At 36.0% G+C, this 16,054-nt stretch overlaps 4 protein-coding genes, 1 non-coding gene and 1 pseudogene across 5 annotated transcripts; 4 read left to right on the top strand and 2 right to left on the bottom strand.

Annotated features, from left to right (window-relative positions):
- On the top strand, positions 1,585 to 3,837 carry LOC104733586 (protein EFFECTOR OF TRANSCRIPTION 2-like). The gene is made up of 3 exons (XM_010453157.2): positions 1,585 to 1,807; positions 2,191 to 2,556; positions 2,669 to 3,837. The coding sequence occupies exons 1-3, from the start codon at positions 1,706 to 1,708 to the stop codon at positions 3,641 to 3,643; spliced, it is 1,443 nt and encodes a 480-aa protein (XP_010451459.1). The 5' UTR covers positions 1,585 to 1,705; the 3' UTR covers positions 3,644 to 3,837.
- LOC104733578 lies at positions 4,069 to 5,210 on the top strand (annotated as a pseudogene).
- On the top strand, positions 5,625 to 6,932 carry LOC104733570 (serine acetyltransferase 5-like). The gene is made up of 2 exons (XM_010453142.2): positions 5,625 to 6,156; positions 6,264 to 6,932. Exons 1-2 carry the CDS (start codon positions 5,710 to 5,712, stop codon positions 6,756 to 6,758), a joined length of 942 nt encoding a protein of 313 aa, XP_010451444.1. The 5' UTR covers positions 5,625 to 5,709; the 3' UTR covers positions 6,759 to 6,932.
- LOC104733563 (pollen-specific protein SF21) lies at positions 7,220 to 11,368 on the bottom strand. The gene is made up of 10 exons (XM_010453136.2): positions 11,072 to 11,368; positions 10,117 to 10,216; positions 9,929 to 10,026; positions 9,728 to 9,816; positions 9,569 to 9,629; positions 9,313 to 9,477; positions 9,166 to 9,222; positions 9,016 to 9,071; positions 8,775 to 8,910; positions 7,220 to 7,747 (listed from the first exon to the last, which is right to left on the bottom strand). Exons 1-10 carry the CDS (start codon positions 11,129 to 11,131, stop codon positions 7,529 to 7,531), a joined length of 1,041 nt encoding a protein of 346 aa, XP_010451438.1. The 5' UTR covers positions 11,132 to 11,368; the 3' UTR covers positions 7,220 to 7,528.
- TRNAP-UGG lies at positions 12,757 to 12,828 on the bottom strand. The gene has a single exon. It is a non-coding gene; the product is annotated as a tRNA-Pro (tRNA).
- On the top strand, positions 12,992 to 15,961 carry LOC104733554 (histone acetyltransferase type B catalytic subunit-like). The gene is made up of 10 exons (XM_010453128.2): positions 12,992 to 13,192; positions 13,300 to 13,341; positions 13,747 to 13,856; positions 13,984 to 14,052; positions 14,165 to 14,203; positions 14,304 to 14,380; positions 14,484 to 14,571; positions 14,685 to 14,766; positions 14,873 to 15,030; positions 15,117 to 15,961. Exons 1-10 carry the CDS (start codon positions 13,114 to 13,116, stop codon positions 15,768 to 15,770), a joined length of 1,398 nt encoding a protein of 465 aa, XP_010451430.1. The 5' UTR covers positions 12,992 to 13,113; the 3' UTR covers positions 15,771 to 15,961.

Raw genomic sequence — 16,054 nt, 5'->3', positions numbered from 1 at the left:
GGTTGGTAAAATATCATCTCATGAATGGGATTAACCTTCAACAACATAATTTTTATTTTCTCATAAAACAATTATACAATGGCAAATGTTAATTTGATAAATATCCAATCCTAAATAGTAATACACTAGGTACCAACCCACATATACTGCGGGATAAATTGATTCAAATAAAATATTATGAATAATATTATTATTTAAGATTTAAGATTTGTTTGTGTAAAATAAAATCTGTAAATAAAGTTTATTTTTTGTATATTCAAGTTTACATTTATCTTGTGTAAAAATATATTTCACTCGTGAAATATTTAAAAGTGAAAAAGAATATCATAGTGGTGGAGAAATTTTTGATGTCTTTAGTATTTCTAAAATCAAATTCACATATTTTATGTTTCACATTGTTATCTATGTCACTATGCCATTAAATAGGTAAAGTAATATTTTGTAGACTAATCTATTTAATTGAAATTAATCTAAGTGTAAAAATGCAATGAAAAAATGTATAAAAAGTGGTAAATAATAAAAAATTATAGTTCTGGTGAAAACTTATAGGGTAAAATGATTTTCTATGGTTTTCAAAAATCCAATAACATGGATACCATGTGAAGATTGTTGAGTCACATATATTTAAATAGTCATTAGAATTTTTAAATAGGAGACAAAGTATTTGTTTTTCAAAAATTTAAACTAGTGAATAGATTTTAAATTGTTTGTGAAATGTTATTTATTTTTAAGATTATATTGTGATAATTAATTTTTAATATGCATGAATAGTTAACAGATTTTTTAACGGGAGAATAAGTTTTGCGTTTCAAAAAGTTAAATATGTGAATAAGTTTAAATTGTTTGTGGTATGTAATTTACTTTTATGATTATTGTGATAATTTATTTAATTAATTTTTTAAAATATAGTTGAATAGTCATCAGACTTTTTCAAAATAGGAGAATAACTTTAGCATTTCAAAAATTAAATAAATGGTTTATAATTTTTTGTGAAATGTAATTTACTTTTAATAATTAAATAGGTTATGAAAGTGAAAATTAAATATATTTTTGGATTCTAGTAGTTGATTAAACATTGCCTCATATATTTCAATGACATATTTATGTAAATAATAATAAGAAGTAAACGCATTTATTAAAAGGTACATAAGCTCTGTGAGCACGACACCTCAGCTTTTTGGTGAGAGTGCTTCTCTATTAATATATAGGAGATTTTAAAAAAATCATTTAAGGCATATTTTGTAAATATTGATTTTATTCGAAAACTTAATAAATAAATAAAATTGGTGAAAATGAATTATAGGTTTTCCATAGTTTATTTTTTGGCTGATAGAATAGAACTATTGAAATCTGTTATTTATTGATAAGTCAAATAAATGGGTACTAAAAATCCTAAAAATAGAAGATAATCTTAAAATCTTAAAAGTCTTCATTAAGAATGTTTATATTCCCTTATGCTAATTACGTTCTCAACATTTGACTAATGTAGTTAAATATCAACTATTCCAACGGTAACTAATCTATAAACCGTACAGAAGAAGCTTCACAGTTCCAACGGTCACTTGACACTTTTCCTCGTCGGACTCGGACACAATAAAACAAAACACAATAACTTTTAGTTCGATACTTATCGGTTGTGTCTTTAATCTTTATCGGTTGTGTCTTTAATCTTTTGACCATATAAAATATCATTGGTATCATCGGAATGGAATTTGGGGACGGCGTTTCCTTCGCCGTCGTCCCCACTGTCTTCAAGAGAGAAGACTACAAGCGGACCAAACACGACTCTGTTTTCTCCAAATGGCAGGTCCTCTCTCTCTGTCTCTCTCTCCTTTGAGATCGGTTTCTATGTCTGGTTCTTTGCTCGATCTTGTGTTTTCTCTATAACCCATTTTGGGATTTCTCTGATTTCAACTGAAATGAGAAATCTGATCTTTAATTTTCCTGGAATTTGGTGTAAAGATCCCATTTTTAATGCCTAGTGTGTCTCTTTGATCCCCAAATGCTTAAAATCTATACAATAACTTTGATCTTGTATTAGTATTTGCGTCGTCTATGGAGATTTGCGGAAATGGACTTTAAAAAGTCTCTCTGGATTAGAATTGGTCACTGGCTCTTAGTCTCATTAATTACATTGCTACTTGAAGGAGTTAGTTTGATGTTAGTTTTATCTCTTATGCGCATACACAGGTTCTTATAGGATCCAACGATTGGGAGGACTTCAATAACGGAAAAGACGGTGTAGGTAGATACAGAGTTCAGAACTTACCCCGTAAATCTTTCCCGGGTCTGTATGAGATCGGAGTAGCGGTCATCGGTCAAGAACAAGGTCGAAAGGTTGAACCTGATGATGTTCTTGCTGCATATCTAGGACAAGCTGAAAGTGTTAGGACTAGACTCCAGCGTTATGGAAGATCCGGTGCTCATTTGCGCAATGTTTACAACCTTATCGACTGTGAAGCCGTTGAATCATCTCCAGTTAAAAAGGCCGTTACCGGGGGTTTATTTGAGGACATTTTCTCGAAAGGTGGCTCGATACTATACAGATGGGCTCCTGTAAGTATTTACTACACGTCTTGTTATATTCTCTATTGGTCTGCTACTGCTAAGTATACAATTTTATCTAACTCATGTGACTGTTTCATTGCTTTAATATGAATTTATTCAGATGGGATCTAAGAGGGTAGCTGAGGCAACAGAAGGGATGCTGTTGAGCACATTTGACTATGCTTGGAACAAAGGAAGTAACGGGGAACGACGCCAGCTTGATTTACTCAAGAAGCTTGGTGATCGTGAGTTTATGAGCAAGAGAAAGTCCGGTATATCACGAATGTTTTTCCCTTTTCTTCGGAACCAAGTTGGTATCAGAATCAAAGGAGAGAAGCATGTGCTTAAAGAAGAGAGAAAGCTAAGCTGTGATGTTGTTGATGAAGAGAAGAGTAGTAATTTCCTCACTTCAATACTCAAACTCACTCGGTCTAGACCTCAACCGGTTTCAGACAGAGTTGATGGTTCTTGTACTGATTCTGTTTGTGGAGTCATACTTGAAAATGGAGGTTTTTGCAATAAAAGTCCAGTTAAAGGAAGAAAGAGATGCGTAGAGCATAAAGGGCAGAGAGTTTGCCGTGTTTCACCAGTAAAACATTCACCGCCGCCAAAACCCGAGATGTTCACCGGACAAGATCATCACAATCATATAGAGTCTGATGTTACCTGTGGAGTGATCTTACCTGACATGGAACCGTGCAATAAGAGACCTGTTCCAGGTAGAAAACGATGTGAGGATCACAAAGGCATGAGGATCAATGCTTTTCTCTTTCTTCTTAACCAGACAGATCGTGAGAAAACAGTCAAAGACGAGGAATCTGATCCTGAATCGCATGAAGAGTTAAGTGACGAAGAAGGTTCGCCTCGCTTCTGTGAAGCTACAACAAAGAATGGCTTACCTTGCACAAGAAGTTCTCCTAAAGGAAGCAAAAGGTGTTGGCAACATAAGGAGAAAATTTCCCCGGTATGTTTTCAACCAGAAGCCGCAAAAACCGTAGCTTGTGGAGTTAAACTATGCAATGGATTGATCTGTGAGAGATCTCCCGTCAAAGGACGTAAGAGATGTGAAGAGCATAAGGGAATGAGAATCACCTAAATTAACCTCTTTCTCACTTATTTTATTTAACCGGAATTGTTTGTACCAAACCGTTTTGGTTTCGGTATTGGTCTGCTGAAAGAATAAACTGTACCGGGTGACTCAAAATTTCATTTTTCTTAATTTAAAATCAATTTTGATTTGTTCAGTGAACTTGAAATGAATAAAGGATAAACTGTTATGGATGTTGCATATTTGCCTATTTGCATTTTTGCTTGTATCTTTAGATGCTTTTAGATATAAAAATACATAAACCCGCGCCAGTTCTCCACTCTGTTACTTTGGACGTCCACGATGCAAGGAACTGTAAAACCACCCACCTTTTTTTCAACTTCCCCACACTACTTCCATAACTCTCTATCATCTCCTTATATCATACATGTAACGAGAGATCTGTAGAAGAAAACATAGGCGAAGAAGAAATTCACAATCATAAGCAGAGCCGTTTGTTCTGTTTTGTTTTGTTTTGTTTGACAATGTCGTTTGTTCTAATATCGAAGATGGCGAAGTTGAAGATTAACCATATACGACACACGTTTAGTACCATGCAAAGAAGCACAACCGTTATGCCGGTGCTAAGTCAATTCTTGAATAATAGGTATATCTTCTCATCTCATTTATTCACAATGTTGTTACATTTGTATCGTTTGTTTTTCTTTCACTTAATGGTCATAATGTATCAACAGGTTGATAGGAGAAGAATTCAGTTCTGACGCCATCGACCACACTAGGTTGAAGAGAGAAGACTACAAGCTGACTATACACGACACCGTTTTCTCCCCGTGGCAGGCACTGTCTCTCTTAAGTTCTCTAGTCTTGTTACATTGCTATGGTAGATTTGGTCTTACTCTGTTTTCATATGCGCATTATGATAGCTGAGTATAAACTTAAACTGCATACACAGCCTCTTATAGGACCCATTGATTGGAAAGATTTCAATAATGGAAAACGAGGTGTCCGTAGATACAGACATGAGGAGGACTTACCCCCAAGACATTGTGTGGGTGTGTATGAGCTCGGAGTAGCACTCATCGGTCAAAACCTAGGCCAAAAGTTTGATCCTGATGATGTTATAGCTACATATCTAGGACAAAGTGTAGACGTTAGATCAAGACTCCAGGATTATGGAAGAAGCGGTGGTCATTTAGCCCCACTTTTTATTTGAAGACGCATTCTCGCAACAAGCCTCGATTTTATTTAGATATGCTCCGATATTATGTCAATTGTCATCTTATATTATCTCGTTACTACTGCTAAGTGTATATATATATAACTTTGATCTTAACTCATATGATTGGTAATGATCTGCTTTACTGTGATTCATCAGATGAGATCTAGGTGGGAAGCTGCTGCAATAGAAGAGATGCTCTTGAGCAGATATAATTATGTATGGAATACATGCAGTAACGGGGAACGACGCCAGCTTGATTTACTTGTGAGCAAGAGAAAGTCACAAGTGTTGGTTCCTTCTCTTCCAGACCAAGTTGTTACCAGAATCAAAGAAGAAACGAGTAATACTAATATCCTCGCTTCGATACTAAAGCGGATGAGACCATTTGGTTAACCGGAGCAAACCTACTCATTTACGTTTCAAATCTGTAATGTTGGTAGTTGTTAATTTGTATACACTCTCTGTTTCTGAACTGTAATACTGTATGTATTAACCAAAATTGGTTTGGTTTTGGTTTTGGTTTTGGTTTTGATTGGTTTACCGAAGCAATCTTCTGTATCGGTTTAATTCACCAATTTAAAACCAGTGACGTGTTTCTCTTCAACAGTGAACAAAGTTTGGTAAGAACGAACTGTCGGCAGAATCACCACCGTCGATTATGAGAAATATGAATCGAATCTAACGGTGATCGATAAAGATGTAAAACCAACGGCTCCGATTTGTTTTCTAGAAAGCACGTTTAAAACACGCCACGTGGGCAATCATTATCTTTTAGTCTATGGATTTAATAATTTAAAAAAATTCGGTACGATGAAAATTAATAAGCCTAGAAGGTTGGAAACATTAACAGGTGAGGGGGAGATAGAAATCGGAATCTTATATCGCCGTCGTTAAGATGCCACCGGCCGGAGAACTCCGAGATCAATCTCCATCGAAGAATAACAATAACAATCAATCTTCCGATACTCAATCCGCAGAAGCAGCAGCAGCAGCCATATCTGCAGCAGCTGCAGATGCGGAGGCTGCTGGGTTATGGACACAGATCAAAGCGGAAGCTCGCCGTGACGCTGAGGCTGAGCCAGCTTTAGCCAGCTATCTCTACTCGACGATTCTCTCTCACTCTTCTCTAGAACGATCTATCTCGTTTCATCTAGGAAACAAGCTTTGCTCATCGACGCTTTTATCAACGCTTTTGTACGATCTCTTCTTAAACACTTTCACCTCCGATCCTTCTCTTCGTAACGCCACCGTCGCCGATCTACGCGCCGCTCGTGTTCGTGATCCCGCTTGTATCTCTTTCTCTCATTGCCTCCTCAATTACAAAGGCTTCTTAGCGATTCAGGTGAATGAATCCCTAATTCGCGATTTGATTTTGTGAAATTAGTTTGATCCTTCAATTAGGTCAATCTGCATCATTTGATTTGTGAATGTTGTTGAATTTGAATCTAGGCGCATCGTGTTTCACATAAGCTATGGACACAGACTCGGAAGCCATTAGCATTAGCACTACACTCAAGAATCTCTGATGTGTTTGCTGTTGATATCCATCCAGCAGCGAAGATTGGAAAAGGGATACTTCTTGACCACGCAACGGGAGTTGTAATAGGTGAAACAGCTGTGATTGGGAACAATGTTTCGATCCTTCACCATGTGACACTTGGTGGAACTGGGAAAGCTTGTGGAGATAGACATCCAAAGATAGGTGATGGTTGTTTGATTGGAGCTGGAGCAACTATTCTTGGAAATGTGAAGATTGGTGCAGGAGCTAAAGTAGGTGCTGGTTCTGTAGTGTTGATCGACGTGCCTCCTCGAGGTACAGCTGTTGGGAATCCGGCGAGACTCGTTGGTGGAAAAGAGAAGCCGACGAGTCTTGATGAGGAATGTCCCGGAGAGTCGATGGATCATACTTCATTCATCTCGGAATGGTCAGATTACATCATTTAAAGTTATTGTTATTATTGTTTATGTGTTCTTGAAAGGGTAAACCTTTCGACCATTTGCTTGTTGAGAGATGTAAGTGGTTCTATGAATTGTGAGTGAGCTTTGATGTTTTTGTAATCTTACATAACATCTTAGGATGTCGATACAATAAATGGTCTTCTTCTACTTTGGATTCAAGTTTGGCTCGGATTTACAGTTGTCTACATCCATTTTAAGGGCTCAACAAAGATCGAGTAGCACTGGTCTTGTTCAGACTCCGTTTCCATTTGCAGTTCAGTTAACATTTATCTGCTGTCTAAAGTTGAAGGACGAATAAATCTCAAACTAAAAGGTTTCAATCTGGTTATCCAAATAGTTCAGGATCAAGACTGTAAAACCATTGAATCTCAATATACAGGAAGATTCATATTCGATAATAAGTGAATCCAAACTTAAAATCTCTCAATTCTTGAAGAGAAGCAAAGAAGGTGCAAAATGAATTTATTACTTGAATCTGCAGAGTCCATCACAAAACAATTGTTACAATGTCACAACAACAGAACATTTTACATATGTATAAGAAATGAAATAATAAACAACATTTTGTGGCTTCTTAACAAGAGAACTGTCGTGTCTGCTGACTACAAAAGAATGTGTTATATATATAAGGATGACTTGGAAATTTGTCCTCTTCGTCTTCTTCTCGAATCTCCCTAGTGATTTGTTCTATATCTACAAAAGCCCTAAGATTTTCTCCTCAGCAATTAGAACCAATGAATCAGTAGCACACAAACTTAAGCCGCTGAGAGTCGGGTTTTGATAGGCTTAAGCTTTAATCCCATGCTTTCAGGAGAGAGAAGCTCAGGTGCAATACAAGAAGGGCTAAGAGGACTTCTAGGGCTCTCTGAGAAAAGACATGGTCTATATAATCCATAACCCATCAAGAAATATTCCATTGGGATCAACATTGCATGCGGTTGCTCCTCTGTTACCATTGAACCACAAGCCTGAACCTAAAATTTTTCAAGAAAACATCGATAAGTAGCTAGAAAACCAAACATGAATTGATATGTAGAGTAAAAAAGGATGAGGATTTTGTTTTCTCAAACCTCAACCAAAGCACAGTATCCTCTATCCAAAGTTGCTGCCATGTGAACAGCTTCTGAGTAGAAGGGAGATTGGTCTCCAATGAAGATAAGTGTCCTGCATTTTAGTTTCTTCAATCCACTTGAGATGTCAGGTCTCCTGTAAGAGCAAATGTTTGGTTTGCATAAAGTTAAGAAAGGCACGATTTGACACCATGAATGAATGCTGCTTAGATAAAAGATTTTGAAGTATTTGTTGTGTTACCGATCAATGGCGTCAAGAAACCGCATAACGTTCACGCTTTGTCTCTCATCAAGCAGCTAAGAAAATCACCAAAAGTCAAAAGTGTCAAATCACTGATATAGAGAGATCTATCTATTGACTAATCAGTAAAAAAGAGAGTTAAACACTGACTCTTCGGCAAGCCTGTGCTATATCTGACTCTGGAATCTCGACATTACCACGAACTTCCTGTAGCAAGTAGTTGCAACCGGGTTGAATAAGAGAAGTCTGGAAATGCAACAAGTGTAGTAGAGAGAAATGGTCATTGCAGTTTCATACCTTACTAAAATATCTCTGAAGCAAAAATTCCTTTACCACTCCACACATCCCGTAGTAATATAACAACTTTGAGATAAGCTTGTTGTAAAACCATTCAGACCAAGATGGGGCCTTGCATAATGGCGAGACAAGAATCAAACCGAGAACACGTTCTCTATGTTTCATCTGAAAAGTTTTACAACAGAGAACATATTATAAACACAATTGTTTGTTTGAAGCAACAGACTATGAGAAGAGAAAACGAAGAGGAACCTACCGCGAATAAGGTGAGGATGTAAGCACCTGCAGTCACACCCATACACNAATTTCAAGAAAACATCGATAAGTAGCTAGAAAACCAAACATGAATTGATATGTAGAGTAAAAAAGGATGAGGATTTTGTTTTCTCAAACCTCAACCAAAGCACAGTATCCTCTATCCAAAGTTGCTGCCATGTGAACAGCTTCTGAGTAGAAGGGAGATTGGTCTCCAATGAAGATAAGTGTCCTGCATTTTAGTTTCTTCAATCCACTTGAGATGTCAGGTCTCCTGTAAGAGCAAATGTTTGGTTTGCATAAAGTTAAGAAAGGCACGATTTGACACCATGAATGAATGCTGCTTAGATAAAAGATTTTGAAGTATTTGTTGTGTTACCGATCAATGGCGTCAAGAAACCGCATAACGTTCACGCTTTGTCTCTCATCAAGCAGCTAAGAAAATCACCAAAAGTCAAAAGTGTCAAATCACTGATATAGAGAGATCTATCTATTGACTAATCAGTAAAAAAGAGAGTTAAACACTGACTCTTCGGCAAGCCTGTGCTATATCTGACTCTGGAATCTCGACATTACCACGAACTTCCTGTAGCAAGTAGTTGCAACCGGGTTGAATAAGAGAAGTCTGGAAATGCAACAAGTGTAGTAGAGAGAAATGGTCATTGCAGTTTCATACCTTACTAAAATATCTCTGAAGCAAAAATTCCTTTACCACTCCACACATCCCGTAGTAATATAACAACTTTGAGATAAGCTTGTTGTAAAACCATTCAGACCAAGATGGGGCCTTGCATAATGGCGAGACAAGAATCAAACCGAGAACACGTTCTCTATGTTTCATCTGAAAAGTTTTACAACAGAGAACATATTATAAACACAATTGTTTGTTTGAAGCAACAGACTATGAGAAGAGAAAACGAAGAGGAACCTACCGCGAATAAGGTGAGGATGTAAGCACCTGCAGTCACACCCATACACATCACAACGCCAAGGCTGAACAAAAGCTTATACGTTCTTAGTTCCAACATTTTACATTACAGAACAAAAGTTGAGAGCTTCAGTAAGCCAGATATAAGGGATTCAATCATTACCCGAAAAAGTTAAGAACTTCAAGGATCTGATCTGCCAAGTCATCAGCAGAAGGAGCTGAATCATTAGGACAAATCGGAGCAGCTCCTAACTGCAAGAACTCTTCGTGAAAATGCAAGAAAACGATGACAATCATGTGAGTAATCACGCCAAGCAAATTAATTACCAAACTAACTTAAAAAAAAGGGAACTAAAATATGGACCTCATGCCCTGGTGGACTGATATGGTAAATGCAGAAGTTATGTAACAGCAACGAAGCTGCTTCAGGGCAGAAGAATAATCCTTGGAAGCATGACATATCTGAAGAATGAAGCAACAAAAACATTCAAAACTTCAGCAAAAGAGACCAAGGATCCTGTAATTTAGCCTCTAGAGATTCCTTAGACTTACGGTTAAGGGCCAAATCAGGATAAGTAATCAATGCTGGCTTTTCTCGGTCTCCATACACAATGACAGATACAACACCACTTGCAGTTTTGACACGATGCTCCTGAACACAAGAAACCAGCAAATTTTAACAAAAAGTAACATGAACACCAACAGAAACTAAGCTTTACAAGTGATAACCATACACTATCTCATACCATTGTTTTGTTTATCTCCAGTAACAATTAATATATTTACTAAAGATAGGAATATGACAACTGACTTTAGGTGGAAAAGACATATATATATAAATGTATACATACACACAATAAAGAAAGGAACACAAACTGAAACAATCTCTGTTAAAGCTTTTTCCATGTGCAGTTTTTACTACTTTTAGTGCAAAAAAACAAAATCAAAACTTCATCATCAACAACCAAAGAGGATGGCCTAATTCTAATCATTGTGAGTTTTTATTAAAAAAAAAAAGGGAATGACAGTGTAAAAAGATGAGCTAATATGAGTGTTGTTAATGAGATAATAAAGAAGCATTAGTCTAATTAAACAATGGATTAAAGGTAGACAAAAACAGCTGGAGTTTTCTTTATTCTTATATTTTTTTTATAAATAAAAAAGGCAATAAGACAAAGAATAAGGAATACAAAAGAAGAAGAAGATATCTTTGAATAGAGAGAAGAAGATCCCAAGAATAATCCCATCTGGAAAGAATCATAAAACACAAAAAAAGAAGTTTCACAAATCCACAAGCAAAGAATTTTTCAAGAACCAATCTGGGGGGGGGGGNGGGGAAATGTATGTTCTTCTCCAAATCTACATAAAGATTGGATTTGAAGCAAGTTTAAGATAAACCCATAAACGAAAGTTTCCAACTTTAATCGGATCCGATTTCAAGAAACCAAAAAAAAACCAAGAAAGATTTGGAAATTGGAGAGTTAAAAGAAGGGAATGGAAATGAAACCTTGCCACCAAGATAGATCGTTTCAACGTCGACGGAAACGGCGCCGTATGAGTCAGCCATTGACAACAAAAGCTTCTCAGCTTCCGCCGTCACCGTCGTCGTTGTTTTTTATTAACAGTTGGGAGAACAAAAGCTTCTTCTTCTTCTTCTTCTCCCAACCTCTAGATTGTTTTTTGGCTTTTCTGTAGCTTATATACAAAGCGAATCCTTTTTTTCTCTTTCTCTCTCCTCTCTCTCTCTTAAGACCTCTCTGGAAAAAGAAACGAATTTTTTTTTGTTTTTTTTCCTTCTTCTTCGTTTAGTCTCTCTCTCTCTTAAATTTTGCGGTGATTTCTCCATAGACGCCGGTAGTCGTAACATGACACGCGAACGGTCAAAAAAAAAAAAAATTTTGGATTATTATAAAAATGTAAAATGATTTTTTTTTTTTTAAAATATGAGGACAAGTTGAGAAAGGTGGGAGAAATTGGTTGCAAATTAATAACCGAAATTTAAAAACTAAAACTGAATATAACCTTTTTATCGGATGATTAGTTTTTATTATTTAAAAAAATTGAATCTGAACGGATAAACCAAATTTTATTTTCGGAAAAAGGATATACTACATAGAAAATAATTTTTATTGATGCAATTGTAATTATTATTATCTCATATATTTTATAATTGAATACAGACGTAAATATAAAATTAAACATAAGTTAAACTAAATTTCATCAAAATAAACATACTAAATTTAATTAAAAATGCCTTTAATATATTCCAAATCCAAACTTTTAAAAAATTAATCACAATCAAATTATTGTATTGAACACATGAAAATGATTATTGATAATTACTTTTCTTATCAATTACCAAGTTAACTGAATTCACAAAAATAATTAAATAACTAATGTATAATGAATTTGAATATAGTTAGAACAACAAAAGAACAAAACAATTTTTTTTTTTTCAATGATGCCGAACATTTTTTGCATTCAGATTGGAATTGTTGTTATTAAAGTCTTTGTTGCAATGGTACCTATGACTTCACATTACAAATTTTTCTTTTCTTGTAGTCATTCTTGTTTATTTGGTGTTACTTGCAAGAATGTCAGATCAACTATAAATTTTTTTAAAATAGTTTTCTTTAGATATTATAAACAGTCTTAAAGTTCAATTCCTATGAATGATTTCTCAAATGTGCAAATCGATTTCAAATGACAGATGAGATAGATCATGTCGTTTTTACAACATGCACTTTTTTAATAAAATCTTTCAAGAAAACATGTTGGGAATACATCACAATCACAAGTAACCAAGTCGGTATTTGTTTAATCATTTTTCTTGGTAACAAATTTTGTCCATTTTAGATACTATAAACATTAAACATATTTTTGGAGTTCAAATTCATGGTTTAAAAAAAAAACAAAAAGAATTCAAATTTATGATAATTAAAAACACAAAGAATTCAAATTTGTGATGATTAAAATTAGTATTTATAAGGAATTTTTGAAAGTTTTGAACATATATTTTTTTTCCTGAACAAAGAATATGTTTTTATCAAACAATTTAGCTAAGAGAATGTGATAAAAAAAAAAAAGCTTTTAAGATTTGAATATTATATATATTCTTTCCTCAAGAAAAAATATTTTTATCAAACAATTTAGCTAGAAAGAATGTGACAAAAAATACCTTCAAAAACAAATGGGGCGTTCCGAGAATCGAACTCGGGACCTCTCGCACCCAAAGCGAGAATCATACCACTAGACCAAACGCCCTCAATTAATTGTTCTCTACCTATGAAATATATAACTTAAAAAAACGCTGAATTAGGTCTCACTATAACTTCCATTTGGGCTTCTAACGGGCCTTGCTTAAAAGTCACGTGCGGATCATGTGGTGTGTATTTCTCCATCTGCAATGCTCTCACTACATTTACATAAAAGAGCCCTAAAGCTGAGTGACTCTGTAACATCATCGCTCTCTCCGCATTTCCCCATTAACCCTCCAATTTTCCCGCCTTAGTCTCACTCTCTTCCCGCCTTAGTCTCGCCGGAGAATCCATGGTTCAGAAGAAGCAAGCCGCCGCCGGTCCAGATACCGAGCCTAAGAAGCGTCGTCGTGTCGGGTTTTCTCCCGCCGGTAAGTCATTTCTGTTCTTGTTTGTTTTTTTTCTTCCTGTTCTCGCGATTACCCCACTTGCGTAGCTCTGATTTCGTATTTTCCTTTAATCCGTTTCTTATCTGCAGATACTGGTGTGGAGGCTAACGAGTGCATCAATATTTATCTCGGTGCGTATTTTGATTTTGGATCATTTGAGTTTGATTTTTGGGGACATAGCTTCGTACGGAAATTAGGGTTTCGTTTCCTGCTTTCGACTTCCGTGTTTGTTGCAATTCGTATATGGAATGGGTGTAATAATCGTTATTAAGAACATCATGAGCCGAATTGTTGTGATTTAGTCCCTTGCTCTGTGTCATGTCACAATACTCAAATTGGTAGTTCTCTGATGTTGAACATGTAGAGCAGATCTATATACTGAGGTTTTGTTGATTTTACGTGTTTATCTTTTTTTTTGCCATATGATGTTAGCTTAATGAGTCAGTCATAAAAGTATTTTATGTGTGAAGCTTCTTTAAGGTTTGTTTGTTGTTACATAATTTTGATGTTTGTTTTCGTGATGGGTGATTTTATAGTTTCCAGCAAAGAGGAAGTTGATTCCCCTGATATTTCGTGCGTGAAGCCAGTTGACTTGAATGATTTCATTGATGGCGATGGCAAGATATATGGTTACCAAGGTTTGAAGGTAATGTGGATTTACTATGACATTACTTTGCTCTTTCTTGTATTTCTGGTTTCCATTGTTGTAATTCTGTTCTGAGGTAATCTATAATTTTGATGTTTGTTGTAACAGTCGGTTTCATTTGTTGCAGATAAATGTGTGGATCAATAGCATCTCACTACATTCATATGCTGATATTACATACCAGAGCACAACCAACGTAAGTCTTGATTTTATTTTCTATATGTTGGATTGTGTTTTATACGGCTTTCTTAGAATGAAACTAACCTTGGAGCATCATTATCATGTTATCTTTTGGTATGTGTTTCAAGGGAGAGAAAGGCATCACGGACCTGAAATCTGCTTTACAGGTACCAATCAACTTTGATGTCTCATCTCATCTTAGAATACCTGCTTCTTTTTTTTTTGCTATCCTTTTATTACTCTGATTGTCTGCTTCATTCAACTCAGAACATATTTGCTGAGACCATCGTTGAGAACAAGGAAGAATTTCTGCAAACCTTTTCAACACAGAGAGATTTTATCAGGTGCATACTTTCATACTATCTTGAACTTGTTCCCAAATTATTTAAGATAGGTTTCTCTTTATAGTCTCTGTATAATGTTGGAAATTCTCATTGATTGTTCTAGAAATATGGTCTCGGACGGAGAGGTAATGCAATCTGGAGCGACAGATGGGAGCAGCAATAATGCTGAAGTGGTTTCTTCAGATCTCCAGGTAGGTTTTACTTGATATGTTTCATGTATCGTTGAGTAAATTAGTTTGAGATGCTTTAATCAGCTGTGAGCTGCAAATGTTTAATGAATGAAATTATGGTTGATTATCCTCAGGTGATACGGATGCAAATTGGTTCTCCAAATGCTGGACTCCTCTATAGCCGATTGGTACCTCTTGTTCTTCTTTTTGTTGATGGTATATACCCATCCACCTTTGCTCTTTCCAATTATCTTGAAACTTATTTTTCCCTCTAGTTAGTACTAAGTACTAACAATACATTGGTCCATTTTTTTTTGATCAGGCAGCAACCCGATTGATGTCACTGATCCTGACTGGCATTTATACCTCTTAATTCAGAAGAAAGAGGACAAGGAAGATCCTTTGTATCGAATTGTGGGCTTTACTGCAATTTATAAATTCTTTCGTTATCCTGACAGGTTACGGATGAGACTCAGCCAGGTATAATAATGTATATAGCCCAAAGATCTCAGTCCTTCTTGCAATCATATTGATTTGACTGTTTATGCCTTGTGTTTGGATTTCAGATCCTGGTCTTACCGTCCTTCCAAGGAAAAGGACTCGGAACCTATCTCGTGGAGGTAGTAAACAATGTGGCTGTAGCAGAAAATGTTTACGATTTGACAGTGGAAGAGCCATCTGAGAAGTTCCAACACATTCGCACTTGCGTCGACATTAACCGCTTGCTCGCTTTCGATCCAATCAAACCAGCAATTGATTCAGCTGTTCAGACTCTCACAAAAGGAAAACTATCGAAGCGAGCTCAGATACCTCGATTCACCCCACCTTTGAACGCCATCGAGAAAGTCCGCGAATCTCTGAAGATTAACAAGAAACATTTTCTCAACTGCTGGGAGATTTTGATTTATCTTGCACTTGATCCTATCGACAAGTACATGGAAGATTACACATCTGTCATCACGAACCATGTGAGAAGCGACATTCTGGGAAAAGATATAGAAACTCCAAAGAAACAGGTCGTAGATGTTCCGAGCGAGTACGAGCCTGAAACATCCTTTGTGGTTTTCAAATCACTCAATGGAGAAGAAGGTAATACCAATGTTCAAGTTGATGAAAACAAACCAGATCAAGAGCAGCAGCTGAAGCAACTGGTTGATGAAAGGATTCGTGAGATCAAGTTGGTTGCTGAGAAAGTCTCTAAGATTTCTCCAAAGGCGTGAGATGAATGAGAACACTTTGTGAGAGGTTTTATAATTATGAGAAGCTTTTTGTTGAATGATCAAACTATATGTGATCTTCAGAAAGACAAACCTGTTTGTGTTCGTTTTGTAGTGGAGGTGGTTGAGTAAACTAATGTACTTCCGGTTTAGTGGTTTCGTCCGGTTATAATATTATTGGTACAATTTACATCGTTACCTCGTATATTGCGGTTCAATTAAGAATGTCGGATCGAATTTTAGCAAAAACCGGAATTGTGGTTAAGGAAATTAATGCTGGTTGTAGT

The sequence above is a fragment of the Camelina sativa genome, chromosome 2 (assembly GCF_000633955.1).
Source record: "Camelina sativa cultivar DH55 chromosome 2, Cs, whole genome shotgun sequence".
NCBI classification, from domain to species: domain Eukaryota; kingdom Viridiplantae; phylum Streptophyta; class Magnoliopsida; order Brassicales; family Brassicaceae; genus Camelina; species Camelina sativa.
This window is presented reverse-complemented; position numbering and strand designations above follow the sequence as displayed.

Coding starts and splice junctions, on each gene's coding strand:
- LOC104733570 (XM_010453142.2), top strand. CDS start 5,710: ATGCCACCGGCCGGAGAACTCCGAGATCAATCTCCATCGAAGAATAAC. Junction 6,157..6,263: donor AAGGCTTCTTAGCGATTCAG/GTGAATGAATCC, acceptor ATTTGAATCTAG/GCGCATCGTGTTTCACATAA.
- LOC104733554 (XM_010453128.2), top strand. CDS start 13,114: ATGGTTCAGAAGAAGCAAGCCGCCGCCGGTCCAGATACCGAGCCTAAG. Junction 14,204..14,303: donor ACCTGAAATCTGCTTTACAG/GTACCAATCAAC, acceptor CATTCAACTCAG/AACATATTTGCTGAGACCAT. Junction 15,031..15,116: donor TACGGATGAGACTCAGCCAG/GTATAATAATGT, acceptor TTTGGATTTCAG/ATCCTGGTCTTACCGTCCTT.
- LOC104733586 (XM_010453157.2), top strand. CDS start 1,706: ATGGAATTTGGGGACGGCGTTTCCTTCGCCGTCGTCCCCACTGTCTTC. Junction 1,808..2,190: donor CTGTTTTCTCCAAATGGCAG/GTCCTCTCTCTC, acceptor GCGCATACACAG/GTTCTTATAGGATCCAACGA. Junction 2,557..2,668: donor TACTATACAGATGGGCTCCT/GTAAGTATTTAC, acceptor GAATTTATTCAG/ATGGGATCTAAGAGGGTAGC.
- LOC104733563 (XM_010453136.2), bottom strand. CDS start 11,131: ATGGCTGACTCATACGGCGCCGTTTCCGTCGACGTTGAAACGATCTAT. Junction 9,223..9,312: donor TTCAGAGATATTTTAGTAAG/GTATGAAACTGC, acceptor TACTTGCTACAG/GAAGTTCGTGGTAATGTCGA. Junction 7,748..8,774: donor GATACTGTGCTTTGGTTGAG/GTTTGAGAAAAC, acceptor GAAAAATTTTAG/GTTCAGGCTTGTGGTTCAAT.